The sequence below is a fragment of the Anopheles aquasalis genome, chromosome Y (genome assembly GCF_943734665.1).
Source record: "Anopheles aquasalis chromosome Y, idAnoAquaMG_Q_19, whole genome shotgun sequence".
In the NCBI taxonomy this organism is placed as follows: Eukaryota; Metazoa; Arthropoda; class Insecta; order Diptera; family Culicidae; genus Anopheles; species Anopheles aquasalis.
Genome location: NC_064879.1, coordinates 1,577,331 through 1,598,152, shown reverse-complemented (window position 1 = coordinate 1,598,152; position 20,822 = coordinate 1,577,331). Strand labels below are relative to the sequence as shown.

The 20,822-nt window shown below is 52.4% G+C and overlaps 6 protein-coding genes across 10 annotated transcripts in view; 3 read left to right on the top strand and 3 right to left on the bottom strand.

Moving 5' to 3' along the window:
- Nucleotides 1-3,155, top strand: part of LOC126579583 (max-like protein X) — a 74,098-nt gene extending 70,943 nt beyond the window's left edge. The window contains exons 1-4 of one of the 2 annotated variants that reach the window (XM_050243012.1): nt 1,078-1,116; nt 1,188-1,545; nt 1,758-1,883; nt 2,022-3,155. In XM_050243012.1, coding sequence (XP_050098969.1) covers nt 1,536-1,545; nt 1,758-1,883; nt 2,022-2,683 — 798 coding nt within the window. In that variant the 5' untranslated portion in view covers nt 1,078-1,116; nt 1,188-1,535 and the 3' untranslated portion in view covers nt 2,684-3,155. Of the gene's footprint in view, nt 1-1,077; nt 1,117-1,187; nt 1,546-1,757; nt 1,884-2,021 lie in introns of those variants that run through there. The other variant, XM_050243013.1, reaches the window with a different exon arrangement.
- A 14-nt stretch (nt 3,156-3,169) lies between these two features.
- LOC126579580 (tRNA:m(4)X modification enzyme TRM13 homolog) lies at nt 3,170-4,893 on the bottom strand. The gene has a single exon (XM_050243004.1). It carries the CDS (start codon nt 4,663-4,665, stop codon nt 3,184-3,186), a length of 1,482 nt encoding a protein of 493 aa, XP_050098961.1. The 5' UTR covers nt 4,666-4,893; the 3' UTR covers nt 3,170-3,183.
- A 117-nt stretch (nt 4,894-5,010) lies between these two features.
- Nucleotides 5,011-7,072, bottom strand: LOC126579581 (uncharacterized protein C6orf136 homolog). The gene is made up of 6 exons (XM_050243005.1): nt 6,713-7,072; nt 6,436-6,618; nt 6,189-6,349; nt 5,884-6,105; nt 5,705-5,774; nt 5,011-5,612 (listed from the first exon to the last, which is right to left on the bottom strand). Exons 1-6 carry the CDS (start codon nt 6,875-6,877, stop codon nt 5,499-5,501), a joined length of 915 nt encoding a protein of 304 aa, XP_050098962.1. The 5' UTR covers nt 6,878-7,072; the 3' UTR covers nt 5,011-5,498.
- Nucleotides 7,073-7,134: 62 nt separating this feature from the next.
- On the top strand, nt 7,135-8,094 carry LOC126579586 (SOSS complex subunit C homolog). Its single transcript, XM_050243017.1, has 4 exons — nt 7,135-7,252; nt 7,490-7,598; nt 7,658-7,782; nt 7,891-8,094. Exons 2-4 carry the CDS (start codon nt 7,568-7,570, stop codon nt 8,092-8,094), a joined length of 360 nt encoding a protein of 119 aa, XP_050098974.1. The 5' UTR covers nt 7,135-7,252; nt 7,490-7,567.
- Nucleotides 8,095-8,161: 67 nt separating this feature from the next.
- On the top strand, nt 8,162-10,700 carry LOC126579584 (rRNA N6-adenosine-methyltransferase Mettl5). The gene is made up of 3 exons (XM_050243014.1): nt 8,162-8,425; nt 8,498-8,721; nt 10,488-10,700. Exons 1-3 carry the CDS (start codon nt 8,162-8,164, stop codon nt 10,654-10,656), a joined length of 657 nt encoding a protein of 218 aa, XP_050098971.1. The 3' UTR covers nt 10,657-10,700.
- A 91-nt stretch (nt 10,701-10,791) lies between these two features.
- On the bottom strand, nt 10,792-20,665 carry LOC126579575 (E3 ubiquitin-protein ligase UBR1). 4 transcript variants are annotated; one of them, XM_050242991.1, is made up of 10 exons: nt 20,557-20,665; nt 19,229-19,466; nt 18,993-19,172; nt 18,745-18,899; nt 18,436-18,648; nt 18,087-18,337; nt 16,284-17,978; nt 16,095-16,206; nt 15,882-16,010; nt 10,792-15,813 (listed from the first exon to the last, which is right to left on the bottom strand). In XM_050242991.1, exons 2-10 carry the CDS (start codon nt 19,392-19,394, stop codon nt 12,802-12,804), a joined length of 5,913 nt encoding a protein of 1,970 aa, XP_050098948.1. In that variant the 5' UTR covers nt 19,395-19,466; nt 20,557-20,665; the 3' UTR covers nt 10,792-12,801. The 4 variants fall into 4 exon arrangements, with proteins under 4 accessions (XP_050098948.1, XP_050098947.1, XP_050098950.1 ...); XM_050242990.1 differs by lacking the exon at nt 20,557-20,665 and adding an exon at nt 20,176-20,328; XM_050242993.1 differs by lacking the exon at nt 20,557-20,665 and adding an exon at nt 19,868-19,888.
- Between the last annotated feature and the right edge of the window lie 157 nt (nt 20,666-20,822).

The window sequence follows — 20,822 nt, the reverse complement described above, 5'->3', positions numbered from 1 at the left end:
GCGAGGCAGACGCCCGGACAATCCCAGAACTGCCTTCTGGAACCATCTTCTGGACACGAAGATCCATTTGGGCTTCCTTCAGCTCCTTCAGCCCATGGTAGCCGTTCCGCTAGCTTAATGGCATCATCCCAACGGCGCAGCTTCGTGTACATGGTGGCCAGGGCAGCCTCGATGTCCGCCTTGGCCGCAGGACGATCACCGAGCGATTCCAGATAGAAGACGGGATGCGGGAGCCATGGCTACAGTAGCGTCTGCTTGTGGCCACTGCCTACATCCGCCAGCACCAGACGCTTCTTGCGATCGCGGAACAGCACCGCACCAGGCTGATACCAAACCCCAGCGTGGCTATTTCGTCCATCTCGGCAAAGAAAACGTCAAATCAAAACAAACAACATGGTACAACATGGCACAAATAGTAGAACTGACAGCTCGCGAAAAACCAAAACAAACTTCCGTCACGGACTTGCGCTTTTTCCGCGTTTGAACGCCAGCTGAACGCCGTTTGAACGCCAGTGCTGGCGATAACGCGAAAGCGGTCACGAATTATAAGCGTTTCGTGGAAGAGTACGGCGATGAGGATACGCTGTTCTTTCCACAGATCAACCGAATCTAGGATTTTTTTTAATCTTGAGGAACTAACCGTTACGGCCTGTACCGCCTCGAACAGCTCGTCCTCAAACACCAGCTGCTTCCCTTGCGATATCTGATCCTTCCAGTTAGTGGGAAAATAAGGGAGATTCCTTTTGTTTTCGTTACAGTAAGAAATGAAACCAATAAAAATAATGAATTTTGAAAAGAAATGTTTTAATTGCTTTCTTCAGGTTGCTTCCACCTTTTTCTCTAGCTTTCCATGCTTTCATTTTCTGCACTATGCTCGGGTTTAGATAGGAAGTTGAGCACCGACCAGCACCCACCAGCTGATCCTTAGAGAAGCTATAGATTACCCCCTATTTCCTATGCGTTGCGATGCGCGTGTTCCTGTATAGCGAACAACCCAAAAATATGTCCTTAGAGAGCTGCGCTGCCGTGCGCTCATGTAAACACAAACTCATCATCATCATCATCAACAACAACAACAGTGATCGTCGACGCTTTATCATCCATCGTTCCGTATTGGTTGGTTGTTTCGCTTTTATGTAATCTCGGCATGCTCTAGTGGAGTGATTAAGAGAAGTTTATTCCCACAGCGATACGACGCGACCCCCTTCCTCCCGTCTATTATCGTCTATCAACATCCGTGGGTGACGGGCGCCCTTATCAGCTCGCGCAGTTTTCTAGTTTATTAGATGACGGCGGCCGCAGTACACTGGTCTCGTGTCACTAGCTGTGCCGATCCGCTAGTACTGGACCAGCAGTCCGCTTGTGACGTCGCCACACGGGATACACTATTTGTGCGCAGTTGTTGACGACGGTGCAGGCTGGCTGGCTGGCTGGCAGACAGACAGACAGACAGACAGACAGACAGATAGGGCAGTAGGCAGTGGAACCGTGCTAGTGGTCTTCGGAACAGTGGGTTATCCCCGTGCGGTGACCAGATGAGCGACAGTAAGTGTGCCAACAACGACTCTACTCTACGCAATACGCAACGGCGCAGCAGCAATCAACAAAACAATAACAACATCAGTAGCAGCAGCAGCAGCAGCAGCAACAGCAGCAGCTGAAGCTCAAATCTATCTCAAACATATGCTGCAGCGCCGTGCACAACAGTCAGATTCAGGTTGATTCTAACATCCGGGTTCTGTTTCTCGGGACCGCAGGCATTAAGTACGAAGTGGATATGAAGATGGAACCGTCGAGCCCACCAGAGAAGGATCGCAGCCTGTACTCGCGCTGCTCGAGCGCTGGCAGCATCCACACCCCCACCTCATCCGCCCACAACTCGGGTAAGCAGAGCGTTGAGAGCGCGATCTGGTCGTCCTGGTCGTGCAGCTAGCGGTGATATGTTCCTACCGAGCCTTGCGCCTTGTTCCTCTCTCCTCCTGAAATACTCATCCGATTTCTCTTCCGTCCGGCTGGCACAGAGGATGAGGAGGACTCCGGGGACAACAAGAGTAGCAGCACGATAAGCTACAAGGAGCGGCGCCGCGAGGCGCACACGCAGGCCGAGCAGAAACGGCGCGATGCAATCAAGAAGGGTTACGATTCGTTGCAGGAGCTTGTACCGACCTGCCAGCAGACCGACGCGTCTGGCTACAAGCTCAGCAAGGCGTCGGTGCTGCAAAAGTCGATTGACTACATCGGCTACCTGCTGCAGAACAAGAAGAAGCTCGAGGATGAGCGGGCGTCGCTGCAGAAGGAGGTGATGGCGCTGCGGATCATACAGAAGAACTACGAGCACATGCTGCAGCACCAGCAGACGTCACCGGGCCGGACCGAGGCGCGGCTTAGCGATGACGTCAAGTTTCAGGTGTTCCGCGCAATCATGGACGAGATGTTCCTCACGTTTGAGCAGCTGCCGATGAACGACTTTGCCGAGCTGACATCGGGCGTGATACCGTGGCTGGAGGAGCACTGCAAACCGCACCTGCTGCGCGACGTCGTCAACCGGATGCTGACCAACATTACGAGCTCGTACGCGATGCAGAGCAGTGGCGCCGGTGTTCCGCCACAGGACATAGTGATGGGTGGTACTGCCACCACCACCACCAGCAGCAGTAGCAGCAGTGAGATGAGCACAATGTAATGCCCTGCTGCTGCTGCTGCTGTCGCGCCCGACGTTCGCCGACGCCTTGGACGAATGAGAGGCAAGGACAATACCGGGAACGTGCATTATATAGGTGGAGTAAGGCAGGATGAACTAGGATTACAGTACAAGTAGTAAAGGGCGTTTTGAATACAAAATGGGACGACGGGGGGGGGGGGGGGGGAGCTCTACATGCCAGGGACACAAATATTGTACAGACGTGAAGAGGAGGCGCACATCACAAAACGGAAGAGCCCTGGTGCTGTGTAGCGTTGTAGCCAGCCCGAACTCAGCCCTTTCAACAGCCAGCAACAAAGCGAGCGAGCGAGCGAGCGAACGAATAGTATATTTACAACCTTCGAGTGCAATTGAACGAACAGATTTTAGCTAAACGATGTACAAGGACAGACCACTCCGTGGTCCGTGGGCGCTAGGTCGGCAAGAAATGCATCAAGAAATGGTTCAACCAATACCATGCCTTCCGTGGCTGACCTTTTTTTTTATTTCCTTCCAAACACCAGGCATACGTTTTCGGGCGTGATGTCGTCGGTGATGTAGCGCCGGAGGTGTGCCGCGAACCCGTGGCGCTCCAGGTACTGGAGGCGCGCGACATCCAGTAACCGTTTGCACTTCCAGCCAATGGTTTCGCGCTCGGCACGTGTCAACTGGCAGCGGTCGAGTTTCGCTTCGCAGGCACCATTGACTGCCTCCTCCGCTCGCCGTTCGCGGCTCATACCGGTCCCGCAGACCGCCCAACTCACCATACGCACCAGCAGCTCGAACTCCTGTCGTCCGATCCCGTTATTCAGCAGGAAAGGCTTTCCGACGAAGCTGCGCCAGTCGCACCTATGATGACAGCAGAGGGCAAATAGACCACCCTGGACCGGGACCGCACCGTCCTGCTGACAGCGCACCAGGCACCGTAGGGCAAGATCGGTCGCGCCACCGCAGAGGTGCTTGCCGATACCGATCACCCGGCGGCCAGACAGTCCGTCTACCTTCTCCAGTGCCAAATCGGCGATGTCGGCCCGGATGCGTCGCACCAGCGTCCGGTCTTCGATTTTGTTGTCGCGCTTGTGCCGGTGGGAGGCACGGTCGACCAGCAGAACGCCGCAGTTGCAGAGCGATTGTGCCTGCACCGCCTGGGCCACCCAGAACGCTACCTGGCCCTTGCCGGCCCCGAACTCGACGAACGATGAACCATCGGATAAGAAGCCGTACGCTTCGAGCAGCCCGAGCAGGGCGGACGATTGGTGTAGGTGCTTCAGCGTCTGTGGCCCGTACTCGGCGTTGTCCAGCTCAGTATCTAGGATCGGATGGCGAGGTGATTGCTCTTCGATTGGGCCCACATGCTCATCAAAGATGCGCTGCACCTTCTTAATCAGCTGGCTCAATTGTTCGGCTGGCAGGTCCGACAACCGCTGTGCTGTGATTGTCTGGGCCATCCCTAGCGGTGGCAGTTCTTTCTGTTGATGATGCTGCTGCTGCTGCTCCGACTGCTCGTCATTCTGCTGAACTGGCGCAATAGCGGGAGGCGCATCGTCATCGCAACTGTTGATACCGGGCACAATGAAAACCGGAACGGATGCTGGCGGACGAGCGTTGCAAATTTTCAAATGCTTCTCTAGTCTAGCGACCGCCACCGAATGTTTCGGGTCAAGCGGACACGGGATACGGCCGAGAGGCGAGCCGTCGGGCTGGGTTAATCCATCCCCGTCCTGCTGCTCCGTGGTCGCTGTAGCCACCGCCGACTGGTGTATAGGTTCGTGCTCTCCACAATACTCACGCCCCAGACCCACGGTCATCTTGCAGAGCCGCTTCTTACGCTGGACGTAGTACTTGCAACGCACTGGCGGCAATGTGCCGTCGTCTCCGGTGGCCAGCTTACGCTTTTTCGGTAAACCATCGTTGCCGCCTTGCTCGGTGCTACTCGGATTCGCCTCCTTCATGCTTTTCTTCTCGGTGGAACCATGCGGATCCATGCATGCACTTCTAAACAAACAGAAAAACAAACAAACACACGGCTGTGGGCTGTCCTGTCATCCGGACACTTTACCAACAGCATCCCGCATATCCTCTATCGACAACTAGCGACCGATCTTATACAGACAGAACGGGGCAAAATATTAGTACTGTAATCCGTTCAGTTTAACAACTTTTTAATTTGCGACAGACAATCTAATATATGTTCTTTGTTTGCTGGTTGCTGGCTGTATCACATGATCGTGCGCTTTAAATGGGGAGCGCAGTCAGAGTTTGAACAAAGGCAAAGTACATAAAACGATTTTAAACTTCGTAAGAATATATTTAAAATGAACTCCACACTGTTGGAAAGGTGAAAATGAGATATAATTCAACCGGAAGGAATGAAACACAATTTATTTTTCTTTCTGTATGTCCCTGCCTATTCATTTTTTCATTCTTGATTTTTCGTCGTTACAGATGCACAATTGCGCTACTGTTGCATCGTACCGATAAACGCATAGCATTAAAGGCCTATTCACACCAAGACCGTTCACTTAATGAAAGTTTATCTTAATGAAAACATGCGATTAACGTTTAAAAACTCTTTTCCAAAATCAATGTTTGTTAATCTATATACTGCATTTTTTTTTGATAAGATTTACACTTTCAGCATACCTCAGACTCAGAGACATGTACGATTGCGAGTTCTCGCGAGAGAAAAAAAAACATCATAAAAAAGCGAAGAATACACATCTCGCTGACGCTCGCATTACCACGTAGGGATAATGATCATGACGTATGTTTTTGTATATCTGTTGATAGTGTGGATAGACAACGTAATCCAGCTGGTTCACGGGCCACTCACTACCGGGTACATCTCCGCCGTCAGCCCAACTATCAGGGCCAGCTTGGGTGAGGCTAGCGTTTTCGGTACTGTCTTCGCTACATCATCATCGGGCATAATCTGTTTAGTGAAGGTAGAGCATTAGTGTTGTAGTGTGTGAACACAAAGTGAACGACTCAGCGGCAGTGGGTTTCTATACCCATTCCGTTTACCTTATCAACTACATGTTTAGCTACCAAACCGTCGGAACCAACGTAAAGCACAGAAAATCCATCATACCACCTAGAGAAGCGATAGAGTAGAGAGAAGAATTAAATGAAAAAAAAACATATATCTCCAAAAGCCCTCCACGATCATATCCGTCATCCGTATCTGTGCATTGCCTACATACGCTTCTTGTTCATCGAAGATTTCCTTCAGCTTCCACAGCTTGTACTTCCAAAACTGGAGCATGACTTTGAGTGCACTGATGCCGCGGATACGCCACCGCACCTTCACGGTGTTGTCCTCGGTGTGTTTGGTAATCTTGAGCACCTCGAAGGTAACGTAGGCGAACTTCAGATGGCCAACCGTACGTAGCAGCGCAATCTGCTTCACGTAATGGTACAGTCCGCTATAGGAAACCGATGAATCCGAACGAAAACGTAAGGTAAAGTAGCATGTTTGGTGTTTCGTTCCCCTTATCCTTCCACCTACACCGTCCTCGTGCCTCGTATGTTGTTTTCGAAGATTAGGTTGGGATTGTAGATCGAGTAATCGAGTGGCTGGACGAACAACTTTGGCAGCGTTTGCGAGAGCACCTGGTAAACGCGGTGCAGCTGCTCTTCCGTCGGTGGTTGACTAGCGTTTGGTGCGTGCTGGTGCGAGATGCAAACAGAACAACGCAAGTGATCAATAGAGAAAAATAAAAACCGCAACACACAATCAGTGCAACAACACTTACATCGCCCGATGCGGTTACTTTGCTGCAGCTGACAGTGGCCGGATCTAGTGATACGGGTTCGTTTGTAGCTCGATGCAGCAGCAGCATCTCGTCACACCGAGTGAATGCATGCCTAGTGCTGTCAAATGCGTCGGTACCAAATGCTGATGATACGTTGACCGCTGGGCACTCCCGTGCCAGTTCCTGGTGCATTAGTTGTTGGTAGGGAAAGGAGCATTACGAATGTATTATGCAACAAGACGGTGGTGGATCACCGATGCGAGTGTGATGGCCTCACCTTTGGTAGCGCGTGTTTCGCCAGTCTCCGGCCATCGTCTTGACAGCCAGAAACGTACGAGCGAGCGGTTCCACAAGCACCGAACTGCACACGAAGGCCACAAATCCGGCCCAGCGTGGGACACCAGGACGATACGGCGTTGCGCAAACAGTAACTGGCCATCATCGTTGACCCGTGGAAGGTGGAACAGTCCCACCGGTGTGGTATTCGTATCGGATCCCTACTCTTGGTCGTTTGATCTTTGCACAGAGCAGTCTGGGGCAGCAGCAGCGGCGGCGGCAGCGGACGCAACGACGGACTTCGGCATTCCTCTTGCAGTGCACGAAGAAATGGTCGGCAGCGGCACAACACACTCCCGTGTGCGGTCACGACCGGCAGAAAATTCTCAAAACACCCCCACCAGCACCGCTGACAGATGACGGCTGACAGCTGCCACGGTTTTTACTGTCAAAAGGTCTGGTCCAGGTTCCAATAGGCAACAAAACCGAAGCGTAGCACTTTGAACAAAACCCTCGCTTGCGCTACCGTACGTGCCCACAGGTAAGAGCGGACTGTGTAGAATTTAAATCAAATGGAAATCTAAAGGAGGCCTTCGGCATCGTGCGAGGCAGCCCACGATCGCCTGGTATACCTCGTCCGTTGCGAAAGCAATACGAGACACATCGAACCGAACGGTGTCTCCCGATTTCACTTCCACTGCACTTTTGGATGCCGCATCGTTTTCGACTAAATAACGACCAAAGTACATCCGCTAATCAGATTTACCCATTTCCAAAGCCATTTCACTCCACTGTGCGATACCGTCGGCCACACCACACCGCTGGCCTATAGCATCCTGAAGACGCGAACCGTGTGATGGCTTTTCCACCATCCGGTGCAAATCAGGGTAAGAGGTTCCGGCACTGTGTAACATTTGAGTTCGGCTGAGTTTCGGATTCTTTTCAGACTTGACGAAAAAAATTCTGGAAGACATTCAAATAAAAAAGCAGCTGCTGCAGAAGGGTGGCAACTCGACCTCGGCCGGATTTGCCAACCTGTACACACCGTCATCGGTGTTCTCCGGTCCACAGGTAAATACCCGCATAACTACGCATCGGCCGGCCTAGTCCTTGTCGTGCCGTGAAGGAAAGTATCTGCATTCAATTGTGTCCTTCCTTTGCTTCGTGATAACAATGCAGTACGCAGCCAATAACGCCGGAGCACCACTGGCCACCGACGGGTGCGTGAACGCCGTTGCAAAAGCTGTCTGGAATCAGGCGATCACCCAATCGTTCGGGTCCTTCATACCGCAAGACTCCGTGTTCGGTAACTGCATCCTGCCCGTGCTGCCGCGATACGAAAACCCACCGGCCAACTCTTTCAACAGTCCATCGAAAACCTGAGCACAGACGGAGCTATCCATCGGAAGTGGGGTTGCCGCAGGACAGTACCTCGGTCGGTTACAGGAGGATGGCCTGTATTAAGCTAAAAACCCTTGAAGAGTATCTGCAGGGAGTGGACGATTTCGACTCGCCGAAAGTGTCGCTGGAGCAGTACATCACCCCATCGCATATCGCTAGCCAGGCGTTGTACGCGGTGCAAACCAAGTACGGTGACCTGGAGGGTCGGACGGTTCTAGATCTCGGCTGCGGGACTGGTATGCTTTCGATTGGTGCTGCAATGCTCGGTGCTGCTCTGGTAGTTGGATCAGAAATCGACACGGATGCCGTAAAGGTATATGCATGGACTATTTTTTTCTCTCTCATAGCACACACACACACATTTATCGGGCCCGTCCATTTTCAGGCTTTCCAGAACAACTGCGATGAGTTCAATCTGTACAACGTTGATTGCGTGCAGGCAGATGTACTGCAGATCAAGGGCCTGTACGGGAATTCTAGCTTCGATACGGTACTGATGAATCCACCCTTTGGCACGAAACGGAATGCCGGAATCGACATGGTTTTTCTGCGCACCGGTCTTGAGCTGGCCCGTGGTGCCGTCTACTCGATGCATAAAACCTCCACCAGGTATATATAGGCGCCATGCATGCGTGCTTACACTTGTATTCACGCTTTCCGTAACGAAAACAGCGAATTCATCGTTAATCTTTTCTCAATTCCAACCTATTAAAATCTGAATATACCCTCCACACTCACTCTTGCATAGACATTCTCTGTAATGAAATGGCAGAACGCACCGCGAATCTTTCCGGAATTCGAAACCATTCGAATCTATCTATGGCCTCTACACTTTTTTTTTGCTGATACCTTACGGACTAAGCCGTGGGGGGGGGGGGGGGGGGGTGGAAGGGCTAGGTGTTTAAACCTATCTTAAGCCTAGTTATGGGTTAAAGCCAGAGCAGCTGGCCAGGCGATCTGCTAAGTGCGCTCGAACACGAGCGATGGGGGAAATTTCAGTGGCTCATTCCCATTGGCTGTGGTTCCATTTAGTGGCCGTTCGCCGCTGCGCTACTTGGTCATGCCCCAATGTCGTAGTATTCGTCGCTTGTTCAATCTGTGGAGTGGACAGGGAGAGGACATTAGTGTTTGATGACAATGATGGTGGGGTCACACGCGCAGAGGCACTCTGGCGCCGGTCTTCTACTCCCTGATGGTGCTCTCCTCTGGTGCCTTCGGAACCGGTTCTCCAACGTGGTGCCAACGGTTACGGCTAAAGAGAGAAAACATGTACAACATAAACTTCTCGTTTTTGTCCGCAGTGAGTTCTTGTCCCAGACGAGCGAAATACGGAAATCTTGTTGAAACATGGAGCTCAAGGAGCTCCACTATTTGTTTTACGAAAAAATGAACACTTTTAAAGGCCTTCTCTGACTTCAGAGTTCTGTGCAGAGCTGAGGCTATCTGTGCAGATGAAGGTAGTGCCCAGAAGGCCTTCCGCTCGCCAGCAGCAGAGCGCAAAAGATAGCAGCGAGCTCCGCAATAAAAATAGAGCAAGGCTTTTCGAGGTTGTAGTAGACTTTGTACGCCGTGTTGTACACACCACAGCCTACGGAATCACCCGAAGAGGAACCGTCGGTGAAAAAGCAGTTAGAGGGGGAATCTGGCCATACTTTTGTTGGAAGATACCAGGTATAATCGCTGTGCGAAAATCATCTGGTATCTCCTTGATTTCCTCCCTCAACGAGGCATCTACTAACAAAAAATCGCTGTAGGATTCTGGGAGAACGCTGCTACTAGTAGCTGGCCAGCAACTAGCCTCCTCATAAGAAATTTGGGCGCCCAGAAAAAAACAGAAGCTATCATACTCCATGACCTATCGGATGGTTGTTTTATATAACGCGATCAAGTCGGAGGGGTGTGCCCCCCACGAGAAGCCCGTTATACTCCGCAGAAAATTTAGTCTTTTGGAGCATTTCAAGAGTAGGTAGTTGATATGTTTCTTCCAACGCAGCCTACTATCAAACCACACTCCTAGTTACTTGAAATCATTTGCAAGGTAAATACTTCTGCCATAAATGAAGAGGTGGATTTTAGGATCGTACACTCCCTTCTGGATATTATTCTCGGTTTTGCTAAAAAAGGAGAAAATTACCATTTGCGACTTCTCTGGAGCGAACTCAACACCTAAGTGCCTTACCCACTCTGAGAGATGATCCAGATGACTTTGCAGATCGGCGATATTTTGACTAGCTAATGCCCTCTACACTTACCTGGCAAGAACACAATGCCCAAATGCTGTGCGAAGCGCATCAATAACGTCGCTATCATCCTCTCCACGTTGCGTAGTAGGACTCGCTCACACGAACTTTTGTCATTCACGTTCACACTTGTAGAGATCATATAACTCGGAAGGCGGCCGAATGGGGCATAAAAGCATCAGTTGTGGCCGAGCTGCGCTACAATCTCTCTTCATCGTACAAGTTCCACCGTCACCGTAGCGTGGATATAGCTGTGGATTTTTGGCGTTTCGTACCGTCACCGCAAGATATCAGGAAGATCTGAAGCTAAAATGCGCCCGGAATAATAAAATGCGTTATCCTTACCGAGCTCAACAACCATGCAATGTCTCTTCCTTTCTCTTGTTCTCTCTTCCTCTCTAGGTCGAGGTTCTAGCACTTTATTAAAGGAAAATTCACATTAGCAGTTAGTTCAGGCGCGCCCTCGCATTGGTATATTTTTGTTGTTGTATCGCACATGTAAATATCATTGTTATTTCGGTTTCGGGATAACGTCTGCGCCTTATTGAGTTCAAACCAACAAAAAAGAGATTAATACTAGGGACTAAGTAAGGAAAAATTAAAGGAACGATAAGCGGGTCAGTGGGTGGTGATGGTCCGTCTCTGTGCACGCGGTGTCAAAGGGTCACGCTTCAAAATTGTGATGTTGGATGGGGGTGGGGAGTTTGGGCAATTTCCTCTATAGCTGCCCTCGATGTCGTGTGCGACGAAATAGTTGCACCAGAGCTCCTGATCCCATTGATCCGCTAAACTAATCATTTTCCAAATTTCAGTTCTAATGGGCCATTTTACACTTTTTCCTCATTTGGCAGCCAAATCACAAGCATGCGCCGCTGCCGCTGCTGCTGCTCCTGCTGCTAGTGCTTCTACGCCGTACTTGAGCGATGCGAGCGATCGGGCCCGTGTTTCCGCTTCTCTTCCTTTGGCTAGATATATAGGTTTATAACGCCTTGACTTCACTTAACAAAATTCTATTCGCGTGTACTCCGAACAACAAACTATCGAAGTAGATAATAAACTGGAAGGGAACGGCGAGCGCGAGCACACGCGTTTTTGCTCCTCCACGCCAGCTGTCTTCCTCTTAGATGGTCTCATACGCTTAGCTTGCGTATATATACGGCTTGCCTGTCTAGAGACCATCTTACAGTGCTCGTCTTATCCTGAGAGCTTCCTACTCTTCTCCGCATTACAGCCACTCCCAGTAATCTTCTATTTTGTTGTGCCTGCTTTCCAGCTTCATTGTTTCTACTTCATACCATTCTCCATTCCTCAATGCCATCGATTCCACAGTTCTACAGGGCAACCTAATTCTGTTGCTTGCATTGCTAACTTCCTTTAGCTTCATCTTATGCAAGGAAGATGTTTTTCATCTACATACTACAAACAAAAACAAAAAAAAACTTAAAGAAAAAGAAAACAAGAACCAACTGTACAAGTTCTTCTGCGTTGTTTCAAAACCAACCAGTGTAAGCTAGCTAAAAGAGAGATGGAAACGAAACAAATGGACAGAGCAACCACCAAAGCATCACTGGCAACAGCGAAACCATCGCTTTTGGTTAACCGTTTTGGGACAGCAGCCAGCAATTCCATTTCCCACACTCTCTTCTTACAGTTTTCAACGTCGCTTTGGATGAGTAAAATATGAGAATGAACAAACGAACAAACGAATTAAAACGTAAAATAGGAATAACCATTGCGTAGAGCCTGGCAATGAATATAGTGAAGCAAAGGGCGCTGTGATGGGTGATTGGATTTGAAATTCTCTTACGAAATCCTCCATTGCCCCAAATCAGGAGGGCCTTCGATTGCGGCACACTCTAGGAAGCAAATCGGCAACGCACCAATTATGGGAGTGTGTTTACGGGGGCTCCACTTCAGCGCTACCTTTCTCTTTTTCTGTTTCTCACTGTGCTACTGTCCAAATGTTCAGTTATGTGCTTGTGTTCAGTTATGACACCTATCACCTATTCTCTACCATTGCCTTCATTCAATCTTCTCGAACCGCAATCACATGTTTAGCTATACGCGACACGTCGTCGTCGTTAGTTGGGGCGGATAGAAAATTGGGGTTGCTTGTCTAACAGAGCTTCTAGAGCGACAGCGAGAATTTCCCATACAAATTTTGTCCTTTGACATTCTCAATTCTCTTTTCTCGGGAAATTCTCGCTGTCTGCTAGGGGCGCTGTAATGTGTTTGTCTGTGATGCACCTGTGCGCTGCGCAAGTCATCCACATGCTAGTTGCGAAGTGGTCTGGCTCCTTCGTAGCGGCTCGTCTCTACAGGGCATACGCCAACACACTCAAACAAAATACAACTAAAACAGTTTCATTTTGCCTCAGTGCTTAATGTTTGCACCGCTCCGCTCCGCAACCAGCCTGTGGGTGGCTTCAACCTGCTCCACCTCCGTGTCTTACAGATTCTGCCACTGTGTGGGGAAGATGGTTTGCTGTGCCTCGTTGCGTCGAGTGATCTCTTCGTGCAAACCGTGGCTGAGCCACATGAGATGCAGCTTCCGGTAGTGCTCCCGGCACAGCCGCAACGGGTTACCACGGCGCAGTCCCTGATCCGTCTCGCTGTACGCATCCAGGTAAGGGGCCGGCATTAGGCAGCCCTTGTGGATGCCGAGAATGAGAACCTCGGCTTCGCGCACGCGCAGAAAGATACCGATGCCGGCACCGCACACATGCGAGTGGTACGTGCACGATCCAACCGAGCTCTTGCCCAGCTCCTTTTGGCAACAGAAGCCCTGCGAACACAGCACTTCACCGCAGACCAGGCACATGGTCGGGTTGCGCGAATCGTCCCGGATGTTGTTCGGGCAGGTGTAGTTCGAGATGCTATTGATCAGCTCACTGTAGTCGTCCGGTAGGTCAATCAGCTGCCGCACGATGGGTTCGGCGCGGAACAACGAACCGGTCAGCAGCTGCATCTCGCGTGCCTGCCGCATACGGTGAATCTGTGCCACGTTGCAGTCGGCCACTCGGCGGAGAAAGGCGTACGCGGGGCTTGGCGTGTCGAAGAAGCGCAACGGGTTCGACTCGATGCCAAGGTACGTGACCATAAGCGAGAAATCGTGCTCTACCTCGTCGTTACACTTGGGCAGCTCGATGTCTGTGATACCGTGGAATAGCAGACAGCAACAGCGAAGTAGTGTCTGGCTGCGGATCCGAATGTCACGCAGCAGACGCGCAGCCAACTTACGCTCCCAGGCAGTGCACTCTCCGTCTTTCCCAGCCTTCTTCATGTCTTCTTCTGTCGAGGCAGCGGCGGCGGCGGCGGCAGAACCATTGCTGGCAACAGTCGGATCATAGTACAGATTGTACTGGCGGTACATTGCCGCAAGATTCCGTATGGCCTGCAGATTCTCTTCGCTTTCCTCGACTTCCATCGTCGACGGTATCACATCCGGGTCCGACATTGGCTCCGAGTCATCCGAACTGCACGTTGAGGTGACGAGGGTGCGCAGCACGTTGATCAGGAACACCGCCTGCACGATGGACTGATCGATAATGTTGCCGCGCGGCACCTGTCCGTCCAGCAGCGAGTAGAACAGCACGCGATGCGTCATGAACAGGCAGGTATTCAGAATTCCAAACAGGTCCCAGTCCAGGAACGACTGTGACGGTTTGCGACCGAACAGGCGCTCATAAATGTCCAGCATGTAGGTGATTAGGCTGGGCTGGAAGCCGATGCTCATAACCTGCGAGCTAAGTACGCACGAGACTCGCACCAGACCGCGCAGACAGCTCGAGTGGCGGATCGATAGCTCGGACCCCAGCGGGCGCTCCATCACACGCAGCAGCATCTCGAGCGATTTGATTGTGTACGAGCACGACATCCACACGGCCAGCTCGTCCTTGAAATGTTTCGTCAGCGGCGGTAGCGTTATCAGCTCGCCGACAGTACAGCTCAGCTTGCGCAGATACTCCGAGACGTGTGTGCTGATGCACGCCCGGGGCAGCTCTAGTGCGTTGGTCCAGTGTGCCGGCGTAAGCTGGATGGTCGGATGGCGCTCTTCCAGTTTGGCCAGCACGGCTGTACGGAGTGGTTCCCGCGCCAGTTCGAACCACGGGATGTCACCGTATATCGTATCGTAGTGGTTGGTCGGCAGCTTCCCGTCCCCTTCCGGTTCATCCATCCCGTAATCGGCAAAGATGTTACCAGTGGCGGGTGAGAAATCGTCCGCAAACACACCGGTCGATGGTGCAACCGACGGTTCACCGTCATCGTCATCGCCGTCTCCTTCGCCGGCTGGCGGTTCTCCAGCTTCACCTTCCATTAGCACGTCATCGTCGGAAAAATCTGGATAGATCGTCAAATCATCATGTTCGAGCTCGGCCGAGCGACCGGGGCGCCGTCTGGGCTGCTGGGGCGGGGTCGGTGTCACCGACGGTTTGGTTGGTTCATCCGTGAGTTGCTGTTCCGCCATCAGGTCGAGAAAGTCTGACATGAAGGCGTACCAAGTCGGGAAGTCGAACTGCTCCGGTACCCGGCGTTGGGCCTCGTGCAGCGCCGGATCCTTCAGGCCACCCGGGATGCAGCGAACCGAGTCGAGCGGTGGGATGAGCGGAATCAGACAGTTGCTGAGAAAGCGACACAGCGGGCACAGGAACTCGTGTTTCTCCACATCGAACAACACCGGAGTACGATTGCGGTACGGGCGCCGGTTCTCCTTCATCACCTCGTTGCTGAAGTACTTCTCGAAACAGTTCGCGTGCATTACGTGCCCACAGGTAGTGATGTGTGGCGACGGATGGATGTCTGCTTCGATGTACTCGAGCTTGCCCTCCTCGTTTACGTGCTGGTAGCGCGACAGAACGGAGGACGGTTGCACGAACGCGGCATACACCAGACAGTTGGTCGAACGCGCTTCCAGTATTGAATCCTCCGAGCAGAGGATACAGGTGTGCCGTATGTCAACCTTTCCCTCGGCCACACGCTCCGTCCAGCGGTTCGGGCCCATGCAGACGGGAGTGCTGGGAACCACCTTCACTTCACCAGTCGGCGCTAGTACGGCGTCTGGGTCGCCACCGATTGATTGCTGTCCGGTTGCGGTTGCGGTTGCGGTTGAGGTTGCGGTTGAGGTTGCGGTGGAGGTGGATGGCATCCAGTCCATTTTTTGCTCTTGCGGCTGATCGTCGTCGGCCGACACGGTCGCCTGCGCGCACTCGCGCTCAAACTCGGCTGCTTGCGAGTCCCAAAACTTTTGCTGCATCTTCATCATATCTTTCATCGCCTTGGCGCGCCGCTCGGCCACCATTTTCGCTCGCAGCTGCTTTTCGATTTGCTCGGCTTCGGCGGAAGGTGTACCACCGCCTTCCTCCTGGCTGGCCTTTGTGTTCGATGCCTCGCTGGTCTGGTTTCCGTCCAGCTGTTTGTAACGCTGGATAACCCACTGCAGCAAATCGCGTTGCGATTCAACCTGAATTTGCAATCCGAAATGTTTGATTAATCTCGAGGAAACAAGTCCAAAACGACTTCCAAGCTTACCCGCGGACTTCGAACCAATTCTTCGAGTTTGCCCAGCAAGTTGATCTTACGGCACCGCTCACCAAACTTCAGATACGGATAGTATCCGGTTTCCTCCTCCTGAATGGCGTGTCCAATAAGGTGCAGAATCTATCGGTCGAACATATTTAAATAAAAGTAATGAACAACATTTGAGGACCTTTACTAGATAGAAGAATATCGCTGTTTGCCTACCCGTTGCAGATGACCCTCGGAGAACGTGATGGACTTCAGGTCTTGAGCGCGCGTCAGCACCACATTCATGATTTCTAGCATCACGTCGCATTGCAGCAGGTTCGGTATGATGCTGTGTGGCGGAACAGAAACGAGAAAGTGAGTTTTATTTTTTCGTGTGCAATTGTGTGTGTTTTCGACACAAGTTACCTGAACGGCTGGGTTAGTTTCGGCAGAACGGGGGGTGGACAGCAGACCAGCTCATTCTGCTCCTTGCGCCGATTGCGCTGCATCTCCTCCGATTTGGACTTCTCCTCCTTGGAGTAGTGGTAAAAGAAGAGGTTGTACCAGCTGTAATACTCCGGCTTGAGGCGATAGACACCCTTCTTGTCCGCTGCCGTCGGTCGCTCGAAAACGGCCACTTCCTCGAACACCGTTTCGATGGCCGTCTCGCTGTACTTCTCCTCGCTAACGGCCCGAGTAAGCTCGGAATGCGATAACGGATTAATGCACAGTTGCTGCACGACCTCCTTCTTGATGCGATCATTGTCGGTGACCGCACCGACCCCTGGCACGTACCGCTCGCTAACAATCATGATGAGCAGCTCGAGCACCTCGTCTGCCATCAACATTGTCTGGCGCACGTGATCCTCCTCCATCGTGGACTCGGAAAGTCGGCGCGGTGTCTCCGGCTGATCGTTGGCCAGCCAGTGCAGCAGCTTGAACTTGTTCAGCACGTGGATCAAAAATTCGTTCGCCTCGATCAGCGAGGCACCGATCTGCAGGATTACGATGTCCCGATCGAGCATCTCGTACCGGCACTTGACACTGCGGTAGAAGTACAGCTGATTCAGCAGCGCGTACCCATTCCGACGCCACATATTGGCAAACACCTGCGACATCATGGTGCGGGCGCACAGCACTGGCTCGATGATCTGCTCTGGTGTCGGGCGCTCGGGAATGTTCGGCGCAATCGTGTCGTACGTGAGCCCGTAGCGCTCCATCTCCAGATAGAGGCCCGCGAAGAGGCGCGTAAGTGGCAGGTGTACCGATACCGGCATTTGCGAAACGTCGTACGCGAAACAGGCGACACTGTGATCAGCCACCTCGCGCATCACGACACCGCTCGACTGTACGTTAAACTTCGCCTCCGTAAGCGCGGTTAGCAGCATCCGGTACACCTTCACCAGCACGATCCGATCGGTGGCGCACCACTCGAGCACGAGCGTGATCATGTGCGACAGCTTCAGGTGCAGTGTGAAGGCGGTCTCCCATTCCGGCTCGTACTCCATATGTTGCCCGATCTGGCGTGTCGCCGAGTCCATGCCCTGCATACACTTGAGCAGCCGAATCAGAATCTGAACACCGTGCAGGAAGCCACCGCGCAGTTCCTGCGTCCAGCTGCTCTCCTCGGGCGGGAAATTGAGCAGATACTTTAGATCGACCAGGATGTAAGCGGCCCGCTTAAACACGTTCATCGAGGACGTGTTTTTGGGAAACTGGAGCATATTATGCTTGACATGCCGATCGATCGCCTCGGTGCTGAACGTGTGCATCAGCTTGAAGAAGGCCGACTCGTGCGCGATCAGATAGTGCGCGATCGAGGGTACAGTGAACAGCTGTACGCTCAGTGACACGATCGAGAACGAATGGTAGTGGTCGTCGCGGATAAAGTCCTGCATCAGCGAGGTGTACAGGCGCGTGAAGGCGATCGCGAGCTCCTTCTTGTGTTCGTATTCCATCAGCATTCCGGCGATGAGCAGCCGGTGCCAGCAGGTGCGTGCCGACTTCCACAGCTTATGGTCGTTGATCATGATCAGGCGCAGATAGGACGTCGACGGGAAATTAAATTCTTCCACAAGAATGGCGCGGAACGTACTGTGGATCGTTAGGAAGTCCTGCATCCTGTTAACGTAGACAAACACACACACATACACACACACACAAATTGAATGACATTTTCATTAGCTGTCAGCGCGCTGATGATGATAATGCAGGGGTGCCAGGGCTTACCAGTTCAGGATTTGCATGGCGAGGTGCTGACAGGCTACCTCATCGCGGTGCAGCACCGTCACTTTGAGCGGCGAAGGCTTAGTGCCCATCGACGACCGTATGGCCTTGCTCTCGATATCATCCTTCAGCTTGCAGCATACATCGAACTGGGCACACTTGACGACGGCCCGCCCATCGCGATCGATACTCGTCACGTACGCGACGGCGTCCTTCTGCGAACACTTCACAATCGACGTTAGAGTCTGGATAACCTGTGGGACGTCCGGCGCAACGGGAGGAATAGAAGGAGGGTAAATTTATGTTCTGCTGCAATTGCTGCCCGTAGTGCGATCAGTGCACTACCGCTCACCTGTTCGAACGTGTGCGTTTCATCGTTGTAGAGTATGGTGCAGTGGGTGTTTTCGTCGTCGTCCAGCCCGGTCATGCTGAAATCGCCGTGTACCTGCAGCACGCGCATACAGTGGTCCAGAATGGCACGAAATACGAGCTTGCATCGTTGTTGGATCGGCTCGGGCAGTGGCGTTGCCTCACGATTCGCCGCATCCTGCTCCGCACGGGATTGCTACGCCGGTTTGAATGTGATTTATGTTTGTCAAAAAGGAAAATAATATACCATGCTTGGACGCGCATATCACGCTAATTCACGCACGTCACTTACATTGTGATCATCGCACACCGGATCCTTCTTCCAGGCTTCGGGGTCGCCGCAATCGCAACATCCACCACCGCCCGAGGTCGCCATTTTGTATTTATGTTCCCGATGAGAGGACTTCTTGAAGCACGACGAGCAGAGCACACATGTGCCATCCATGCCTGGTACCCAAATGAAATCCAGATGAGTCAAATCAGAATCGGAACCCAAAAAGCTGACTCATATCGGAAGGTGGCCGTGCCCCGTGCACTTACTGCATTCACGGCAGCTGTAGGTCGGTTCGCCGATCTTGAACACCCGGCCGCACACGGATGAAACGTTGTCTGTTGATTTCAGATGCTCCAGGTACTTGTCCGGCTCGTCCGGGCAGATGAATGACTCCAGGACGTGCTGCACCTTGTTCTTGAACAGCTGCTCGTCGATCCAGTACGGTTCTGCAAGAGAGGGCGTGGTGGTTAGGAGGGAAGGTGGCGATGTGTTACGGGCTTACCATGTGCGAAGACTGCTTCCTCTGTCGGTGCGACATACTGATTCTGGGGCTGTGCTAGGGTTCGTGCGGTTTGCCGCAAGTAATCGATGATGGTGTCAGCAGTCAGTCGCTGCAAGCTGAACAACTGGCGCCATTCGCTCACCAGCTCACGCTCCGACACGTCCATGTCCTTGCTGTGTTTTAGGTATTTCGTCTACGTTGTATGCCTCCTGTAAGGATCGTCTTGCTTGCCTTTTCTCTGCGCCACCAGCGAAGAGTTGACACCAGAACAAAAGAAAGCGAACGCAGCATAAACACACGTACATAGGCAGGGCAGGGCAGATAGAAATACAAAGGAGAAAAGAAAAACCGAAATCAGTAAATCACAAAAGAAGACTGATGTAGCTGATTGTTGGTTGCCCGCGCCACAGATGGAGAAAAGCACATACACGAATGTACACACACACACGCGCGCGCACATGCACAAACATAGTTTTCATTGCAAGACACCAGGGCACGTCTTGCAAGCGACGATGACGACGGTGGTAGCAGCGGTGAGAGTGAAAAGTGAAAATCCGTTTTTAATGCGTTGCCCTCTCCAACCCTCCCCTCTTGATCATCACCATCTTCCTCTCCTTTTTTCGATAAACCAACACGCACATCACGAGCTGTGCACGCTCAATGACAGATTCAGACAGGACAGGTCCTGTTGTGTCTTGCTGCGCCGTTGCACCACGGCCATCATCGCTCGACATCATCCTCTGGGCCCGGGGTGGTTCTGGTGCGGGATAGCTATACTTTGTCTCGAGCGAGCGACCAGTGTAGCGCGCGCGCCCCCTGCATCCGCGAACATCACGCGAAATTCGCGAACAACGACACACCGCGACCGATGCCGACACAAAAAGAACCGTTCCGAGGCCAGGCCTGTAGAGATGCTTATTACTGGCTGCCATGATCGTGCCCCATACCCCTAGAGAGCTGCGGTTTGCGTTTTGTCGCTTCCGCCAGCGCCTGCTGCACAAAGCGCAGGAGGTACAGGCGCCCCGCAAACAGCAGCGAGACGGAGCGCCCTTTCGGCAGAGGAGACGGGGAGACTTATTCCTTCCAATCGCGGTGGCCAGAACAATGTACACACACAGAACACGCTCGACGTTGCGTTTTTCCCCGCGGCCGATTGCCGCGCCACGGAACCGTAAACGGATAACCCGTGCCCCGAGAACGTCGTCGTTGCGAAATGACGGCGATACGGAAGCAGCAGCAGCAAACCCGCTGTTACTCCTGCGTTGGCTGATGCAACCCGATCACGGATCACAATGTTTGGAGACCTTCGGGTGTGTGTTTTCGCTTACCTTATTCCTTGCACCTTGAAAATAACGAATGAAGCAGCAGCTTTCCCTGGCCTCCCTAGACCCTGGCACGACACTTTTACGAAGTCACACACGGACGCACGCACGCTACACATACACACACGGTGGTTTTAATCCAGCAAAACGGCTCGACTCCACATTCGAGCAGCAGCGGCCAGTGTCGAGCGGTGTTTGATCGAGCGGTGCATCAAAAGTCCAGCGCTTATTTCGGGCAGTCTGTGGGCAACCGTCACACCGCGCGTCGACCC